General features: G+C 52.8%; 1 protein-coding gene across 1 annotated transcript in view; it reads right to left on the reverse strand.

The window, feature by feature from the left end:
- PLXDC1 (plexin domain containing 1) overlaps window positions 1-9161 on the reverse strand; it is a gene marked incomplete at its 5' end in the record, with an annotated part of 57343 nt that overhangs the window by 13149 nt on the left and 35033 nt on the right. The window contains 2 exons of the mRNA XM_046676312.1: window positions 2725-2806; window positions 6964-7059. Of these exons, the coding sequence (XP_046532268.1) occupies window positions 2725-2806; window positions 6964-7059 (178 nt within the window). The remainder of the gene's footprint in view (window positions 1-2724; window positions 2807-6963; window positions 7060-9161) is intronic.

Genomic DNA, 9161 nt, shown 5'->3' on the forward strand with positions numbered 1-9161 from the left:
TTTCTGCACTGGCAAGTGCCCGCCCACGTGCCCGAGAGCCGGTGAGGCCAAGGGCCAGGGCTTTCCAGGCACTCTCGGTCTTTCTTTCTTTTTTTTTTTTTGGAAGATTTTATTGTTTTCCTTTTTCTCCCCAAAGCTCCCCCCCCCCCCCCCGACCCCGTACCTGGTTGTATATTCTTCGTTGTTGTGGCATGTGGGATGCTGCCTCAGCGTGGTTTGATGAGCAGTGCCATGTCCGCACCCAGGATTCGAACCAACGAAACACTGGGCCACCTGCAGCGGAGTGCGCGAACTTAACCACTCGGCCACGGGGCCAGCCCCTCGGTCTTTCTTTCTGAAGAGGCTCCCATAGGCTCTGCAGCTGCTCCTTCCGTAGCAGGGACGGCTGGACTAAGGCATCCACACTCGGTCCTCTGTGCCCAGTGCTGTGGGGGATGGAGGACTAGGGCCGCTATTGGGGGATGGGAACTAAAGTTTCTTTTAGGCCAAACTAACTGACTCTTTCAAGGATTGAACCTTTGACATAGGTGTAAAAGCATCACATTCGAAGCCCTGAGCCAACCAACCCAGATTCAAAGAAGAACACAAAAAATGGCCATTTATCTAGCATCTCCTGAGTGCCAGGTGCTGCCCCAGTCACAGGCTGCTCCTGCACCATCTCGTGGGACCCTCTCATCGACACTGTAAGGCACGGATAATACCCTCATTTCTAGAGCCAAATCCTGGAGTTAAGGTCACCCTTAGACTCCAGAGTGGGCCACTGGGGGGCACTGTGGGATGAAAGGAGGACACCTGCATGGTAAGCGAAATTGTCTAAGTGAGATCCAGCCCCAGCGCAGGGAGGGAGAGCCCTGGGAGGCTGCAGAGGGCAGAGTGGGTGCAGGGGAAGGGGAAGCCAAGATCCCACGTGGCGACTGCAAGCAGCTGTTGGTAGGAGAGACCATGGTGGCCGGCCCCACTGCACCAGGTCTGCCCTCTGGCTTTTTAGGGATCTGGAGTCGGCTCCCAGTTGTAGCTGAGGCTCCAGAGAGCTGGCAAGGAGGGGCCTGTGCTGGGGTGAGCCCAGGCCCACGGGCATCTGGGAAGAGGATTTCCAGCACCGAGTCAGCCTTGCACGCTCTCTGATGGAGCGTCTCTGTCCTAGAGCTGCATAACCATAGTGTCCCACCCGAGGCCCTGCCCTCCCCCTACCTGAGCAACCCTCATTAAACTGTCCTGGTCACTGCGTTTGGGCGTAGGCAGTAAATGGGGGTGTGTCATTGCGAGGGTTTTGCTTCATCTGACCCATTTTACAGTTCTCATGGCTCAACTCTTGTTAGACGCTGAGTCACAAAGTGGCAGCTGTCCCCAGAATTCCAGGGCTCATCCCAGGTCATCTGGATTACCTCCCCACGCTCAGACAGTGGCTCCCAAACTTGAAAGTGTATAGAAGGACCATGCAGCAAAGCTCTGCTCCAGGAAGAACCCACCTGGGGTTTACCCTGTGTACACTCCCTGAGGCTCTGTGCCTTTCATGCAAAGCGCCCTGAAGGCTTTGCAGAAATGCTGTTTGGTATTTAAGGAGTTAAAATAATGGCACGTTCCTCACTCACATAACCCCAGTCCATTTTATAGGAAAAACAAACTGAGGCCCCAAGAGAGTGAATAAGAGCACAGCTGGTGGGAAAAACACCTGGGAAGCCTGATGAGGGACCCTGTCTCCTCCTGGCCGAGAGCTGTGCTGCGTCCTGGGTGCTGGGTAGGCCACCTGTAATGGCAACAGCTTCTATTTCTACACCAGGATATTGGAAAGGAGCGAAGGAAACGCCAACAGCTGCATGACAGCTGCATGGAACTCGGAGACTCTGTAATTTGCAATTTTCAAGACTGTCTTAAAGGCTCCTGGAGTTCATAGGGCTCCCCACTCCAATGAGAGCCCTAGTCCCCAAAGAAATTCTTTTTTTTTTTCTCCTGCCATTTATTTGTCTTGGACGGGAGAACAGGGCTCGAATTCTGGGTCTAATCTGTGAGGAAGTGATTTCAGAGCAAGGAGTGGAAGATGAGTCGGATTTAAGAACTTTATCCCTGACCCTGAATCTCATCCAGAATTTTCTCTGCTTCCAAAACTAAGCAAACACAGCTTGGGAGCTTCCTCAACTTTCCACAGACGCCTGCCATTTCCACACCCCTGGTTTTCAGGAAACCATTACAGCCTGAGAAAGATCCTTGGATGGTGTTTTGGGGTCATGGGGCTCTTGCCCAATGGCAATGGGTCTTTGGATCATGCCGTCTCTGAGCCGGCAGATCTCATGCTTGTTCGCAGATGCGGCACCGTGTTAACACGCAGGCTCCGGGGCTTCTTTCCCAGAGATCCCCATGCAGGGGGGCCTGGGGTGGGTCCCAGGAATCTGTAGGTTTAACCCAAGCCCTAGCTGATTCTGGAACGCTTGCAGCTGTGGATCACTTCTTTGCAAAGCCCCACCCTAGGATGAACCAACCCTTTCCAGGTGAGAGGAGGCAGCTGCAGTAGCTGGAATCTCTGAATGGTCCTCCAGGAGCCCCGGGTCACCACAGGGACCCTGCAGGGAGAAACTCACTTCTGTGACATTCTTGATCTGAGGGTCACTGGCCAGAGAAGCCCTCATGTTGGCCAGGAGGCCCGAGGCAGGGGGTGGGGCTGCACCACTGTCCCCGCCTCCTCCACAGTCTGCCTGAGGGAACCAGAGGGTCAGCCTAGGCACAAACCTCTGGAGGACATGGCACCAGCTGCAGTTGAAGGTCAGGTCCGAGGACATGCAGGCGTCACAGCTCCGATGCTGCAGGCAGGCTGCAAGAGAGAAGCCAGCGGCCCCTCAGCACCAGCTCTCCGCGGGCCTTCAAAAGGTGCAACTTTCCTGAACGCTGGCTCCTTACAGAACTATGGAGTCTCTGCCAGGCGGGCACCCTAGAGGTCATTCATCCACCTTCACTCGAGTCCAGCCTCAATTCCGCCATCTCTCCCTCCCTTCCTTCCTTCTTCTTTCTGTCATCAGGAGGTCAGGCCCTGAGCCGGTGCTGGGGATTCAGCAGTGAGACCTGGTCCCTGCCTTCCTGGGCCTTATAGTCATCTGGGGAGACAGACACTAAACAGATAGTCAAACAAGAATACCTACATAGTATCATTGTGATGAGGTTTCTGAAGGAAAATTACAAGGTCCTAAAAGCATGTACAAAGGGATCTCACCTAGCCTTGGAAGTCATACTTCTGAGCTGTTGCCTACAACTACGGGATTGAGAAGGATTTTTTTTAATTGAGATCTATCTGACATACAACACGGTGTAAGTTTGAGGCGTACAACGTATTGGTTTGATAAATTTATACTGCAATATGGTTGCCATCTTAGCTAACACTTCTATCACATCACGTAATTATCATTTATTATCATTTATTCTCATGGTGGGAACAATTAAAATCTGGTCTCTTAGCAAGTTTAATGTTTATAATACAGTTTTGTTTATAATCACAGAGAAGCATTGTTTAAGATGTTCTGGCTTGACGCCCATCCAGTGCTTGCTGGGAGCACTCACTCCCCACTCCTGACGTTCGGTCCCTGTGGAGGGATGGGTGTCAGAGTCCTGCTCCTAGCCTCCCTCCACCTCCTCACTCGCCTTCTCCCAAGGAAATCTGAGCGCTGAGTTTGGGAAGGTAAACTAGGTGTATATAATTTCATCCTTTCTTGTCCCTCTCCTCTTGGAAATGAGCTACCCCCAAGGGGTGTGCTGACATCTCTGCTCATCTAGGCTTACATCTTCCTTGGGAAGTTACTGAACCTCTTGGTACCTCAGTACCTCACTTGTACTAGAGGGATCATGATGCTATCTGCTTGGTTGACCTGCCACGAGGATGAAGTAAGACCTAGAGGGGCTTTATAATAGAGCCGGCCACGTGGTAAGCCCAGTAAATGCCTCTTATTGTTATTGACCGTGGTCTTATTCATTCCTCTCAGTGTACCTATCAGGTATTCATTCACTCATTGACCCATCCATTCATTCTTTCAACAAAATGCCCGCCACGGGCCAGGCGCTGACCCAGGTGCTGGAGATACAGCGGTGACCAGGACAGACAGAAGTGCTGCCCGAAAGAAGCCTGCAGTCTAGTGGAGGTGACAACCCACAAAGACACAGACAAATTCGTCTACACTAGGGTTTGCTGAGAGAAGGCTGTGAAAGAAGTAGAACAGAATGACAGCAGGGGGGTGTTCTACTCAGGGAGGTTGAGGAGAGGATGTTTGGGCAGGGGCTGGGAGAAGGGAAGAAGTGAGTCCGGCAGTTCTCCAGGGGGAGGAGAGGTCCAAGCAGAAGGGCCCCTGTGTGCACAGGCCCAGAAGGACCACATCCCAGGAGTGCTCCCAACAGCAGCCAGAATGTTAACAGGCTGGGCAGAGGGGAGAGGCAGAGGGTGGTAGGAATGAGGAGGAGTGGCAGCTGGAGCCTAGCCTGAGCAGGGTAGGGTCGGAGAACAGAGGAGTCAGTGCGAGCAGGTTGCTGGAGGGTGCGTGGATCCCCGGGGCACCAGCCAGGCAGAGGAGCAGAGAAGGCCAGGGGAGCAGGAGGTATAGGGGCTGGATTTTAAGAGTTGCTCACCTGCAATTGAATGCTACCCACTTCAGTGACCCAGAATGACCTCGGAGGCACAAAACCCATGCATTTTATTACAAGGAGGGACAGGCCCTTACCCAGAATAACTGTGTAGAGTAGAAGGGCTCATCTGATGAGCAGCTGAGCAGAGCACGTTGATAGCAGCAAGAAGTGATAGCTGACTACAGAAAAATGACCACTCATGCATAACCTCACACGCATTTCCTCATGATGTGAGTTGTCTGGGACTCTACCACAATCCATTAGTTAGGGAACCCATATGCATTCCATGGATCCCAAACAAGATGGCAGCTGGGAACCAGCTCTTGGTGAGTGAGAGAAAAGCTGTAGTGGGCACAGTGTGGTCACCTTCAGTCACTTTGTGGGAAGGACTGGCTGTAGGTGGCAATGTGTCCTTTTGTCTACCAGGGCTTTACAGGCCCTGGAAGGGTGGATGGAAGCCATCAGCAGAAAACAGGCAGGGACTGGCCTGGCCCGAGAACAAGAGCTCTCTGGATGTTTTGTTCCCTGGTGTATGCAGAGGGCCAAGAACGGGGCCCAGCATGTGGTAGGCACTTAACAAATGCTTATGGATTCGAGGTATAGATGCTTTTGGTATTCCCATTTTACAGAGAAGGAAACTGAGGTTTGGAGAGAGTCACAGAGCTAAGACTGGCAGGTCTGGGTTTGAACTGACGTCTGTCTGAGCCAAAAGCCTGAGCTCTTAGCCTCAAGGTCCCACTGTGGGTTCCCCTGCCCCAGCTTCCACCTTCACCCCTGGCCACCTTTTCATGAGTCTCTTCTAGAAGAGGGACCGGCCATGGAGTGCAGAGTGTGACGGCTTGGAGATAGCCCATCCACACCTCAGGAAGAATCTTGGCTAAGTCCTTCCTACCCAAAGGTGGAGGAGAAAGCCTGGGGCTATGGGATGCAGGGTTTTCTGAGGACAAAGCCAAATCACAGCCTTGGGAGCATTGCCCCCTCCCCCACCAGCTGCACCCACATGGGTGCCCCTGGCCTCCCATGAGAAATGGTCACTCCCAGTGACTCTGGAGGCCCCTTAAATGGCTCCAGTCAAACTGACAAAAAACCCTGGGCACCTTGTGGGGTATTCATAAAACCCGCTGACCTTTATTTCTCATCTGCATTTCAGATGTCTTGCATGCTATTAAACGCTCACAAAATTCACCGGAGGGGTGGGAAGTGGCTTCAATGTACACACAGTGTCCCAGAAACGCATTCCCAGGGCGGTTGGCTTCTTCCGCCTACCCTTGGACGTCCTTGCTCCTGAAAGCAGTTTTATTCAAGTCCGAGGACTTGAGGTTTGCTCTCCCCAGTCCTTGAGGAATCCCTGGTTCTCAGGCCCCAATCTCTCCTGCCTCAAGGGAGGGCGACTGGGGTGAGGGAGGGGCTGTGACCTGCAAGGTGTCGTAGCCCTGTGACCCTGTGACCCCCTGGTGTCTGGGTTCTTCCTCTTTTCCAGGGGAGGACACCTGCTGAGCCCCAGCTAAGAGGTGGCCCAGCATCCGAGAAGCACCTTCCTCCTCCTCTTCTTTCTCTACCCCCTGCTCCCAGGACCTACAGGGAAGAGGAAGGGAGAGCCAGAGACACAAGAAGGTGGGGAGAAGGCCGTGGTTCCAGAAGGAAGCTGGGAGGCACCATGAGACAGGAGAGGAAATTCAAACAATCTTTTAAAAAGACAAGAATGGGAGTGCGGTCCTCCTTTCCCTCACTCTCCCAAGCTGCCCTGACCACACCCTGAAGAGCATCGAACCCCATCCTGCAAGGTCCACAGCAGCCGCTGGGGCCTCGGCCATAAGGTACGTTCAGCTGTAGGTGAGTCGGGAACAAAGGGAGAGGGCTGGGGTCCCTGGTTCCTGAGGGGCTCCTGGGTAAATTCCTCTATTGCCTTCTGCCTGTGGAGTCCAGGATTACCCCTCCCCTAAGGAAAATACAATGAAAACTTTAAGGACCAATTAATTCAGTTCCTGGATTACCTTTCCTGAGGACTCCGTCGAAGTTCTCAGAGGTGCATCTTTCCTGGGTTTCAATTATGTGTCAACAACAATAGCTGTCATCCATCAAGCACAAACCACACCCCTGGCCTGGGCTGTGCCAGTTAGCATCGGAGCTGCCTCTTACATCCTCAATTCTACCTACTGTGGTTCTAACCCTTCCCACAGCTCTGAGAGGGAGGTGGTGTCAGGCCCATGTGACAAGTGAGAAATGGAGACCCAGAGAAGTGAGGTGGCCATATCTACACAGGCGTCAGTGGTGGGCCTGAGAATGGAACCCAGTTTGTTTGACTCTAAAGCTCTTTCCAGGACAGTGGAATGCCCTCACACACTGGCAACGACCCCTACTCACTTGGCAATGGGGTGAACTCCACGGCCGACATGCTGGTGATTTTGCTGGGGTCCAGCTCCACACGGTGGTATTCGAAGATGGTCCTTCGCCGAGATTCTGAAACAGAGGCAGAGCCTGTCGCCAGGAGCATCTCACGGCCAGCGCAATCCGACGCCTGTACCTGGAGCCTGACAGGTGGGCAAGAGACTGTAGCCAGTGGAACAGGGAGTCAGTAGGCAGCCACCGAGGGCGGGAAGTAAACTCTTAACCCGGGACAGTGATGCTGAGCCACAGGGAGACCGGCGGACGGAGCTGACCTTGAGAGGAGAGCTTCATATCACAAGCAGGTTCAACTACTCGGTGCAGAGGCCTGGCTGCTCCTGACATAGGGGATCCCATGCTTCTGCATGCCTCTGTGCCTTCACAGCTGCTGTTCCCTTGACCCTTCCATCCCTTCTCTCCTTGTCTAGCTCATGGCTCCAGATTCAGCTCAAGAGCCACTTCCTCTGAGCAGCCCCCCGGACCAGCTCCCTCCTCTTCCCCACGTAATCATTAGGGTCTATCTGGAGGACAGGGAGCACTAGACTGTGAGCATCCGGTCCTGAACCTGACCCCCAGTGAGCACTCTGCCAATATCTGCAGATGGACAGGCTGACCTTGGAGCACCCCTCGCCTCCTGGATGGAGGCCACAGCGAGGTTCAGGGTCTGGAGCCAGGCTTACATCCCACCTCGGTCCCTGCAGAAACTTTCAGACTCACTGGATAACCTTAGGGCCCCAGTTTCTTGTCTGTGATGTGGAAAGACAGAAACACCTACCACAACACCCTTGGGAGGAAAAAACTGTAATTATAGATGAAAAGACTTTCAGACTTTTTCTAAAATGGCAATCTGAGATGCTCTGATATCTCCCACCACGTCCCCAGCCCCACCCAAGAACCACGACTCGGGTGGGAGGAGAGGTCCAGGTCGGCCTGCAGGGTGCTCCCCAGGTCAGCCTGGCCCAGGTGTGGGCTTTACAAGCCATGAGGTGGGCCACCGCTTTGGAGACTCACATAAATCATGCTGAGAGCTGCATCAGCAAGTTGTCCTGCCATTCATTTCACAAGTGGGGAAACTGAGGCCCAGACAGATTAACCCACGAACTGATAAAACTTTGTATAACACTTTACAATTTACCAAGCCTATCCACAGCCTTCAATGGAAAACATCTATTTAAATGAGAAAACTCATACAAAAGCACACACCACCAGGCACCCTATTCATTCACTCATTCAGCACAGAGGTCCGGGCACCTGCTACGTCCAGGGGCTGCGCTAAGTCCGGAGCACTCAGTGACATGCAAGAGAGACCTGGCCCTGACCCCACGGGGCCCACATCATTGGAGGTTACCAGGATCTGACTCCTCCCACAACTCTCTCAGGGACACGGACAGACGTCGCTGTTCCCCCCACTTCACAAAGGAGGAAAGTGACATCAAAGAGGTGACATTATTTGCCCAAAGGCACACAGCCTTTCTTTTTTTTGCAGAGGCTAGACTTAAAACTCAGGCCTCGAAGCCAGTGCAGCTCCCAAGGTCACCAAAGCTGTGTAGAAAAATGTGTAACAACTGGCTCCTGGCGGGGGACGGGCAGGAGGAGTCCGGACTTGTCGCATTTGCTGAGTTCCACGGTGTAAATACTTCCCCATGGCTGATTTCAAGCTACCAGTTTGGAGTCACTGAGCACAGAATCGGGCAGAGATGTGGTCAGTCTGCTCTCGTGAATCAGTGTCAGCGCTCCAGCACACTACTGCATATGGTTTCTTTATTTGTGTTTCTAAAAGAGTTAAACGGAAACATTCACAACTTCCTTAAAAATAAATAGTTAAGCCAACATCCCAAAGATTGAGTAATGGTGTGTTTATTTTTCTCCTAAACAACCCTAAGTCTGAGAGAGGAGAGGTCCAGGAGGGAAACCTCATAAATATTAGGCAGTAACTACCAGCTGTCTATAGGGTGACCAAGGTCCTGGGGAGGACAGAGCCCTCCCTCCAAAGCTGGGGGACAGAGGTCCAAAGAGCCCTTTATGAGCGTGTGCACATCCACACAGACACAGACACACACACATCCACACACACACAGACACACACACACAGACACACACACACAGACACAGACACACATCCACACAGATACACACACACAGACACAGACACACAGACACAGACACACAGACACAGA

Source organism: Equus quagga, chromosome 11 (genome assembly GCF_021613505.1).
Source record: "Equus quagga isolate Etosha38 chromosome 11, UCLA_HA_Equagga_1.0, whole genome shotgun sequence".
NCBI lineage: Eukaryota > Metazoa > Chordata > Mammalia > Perissodactyla > Equidae > Equus > Equus quagga.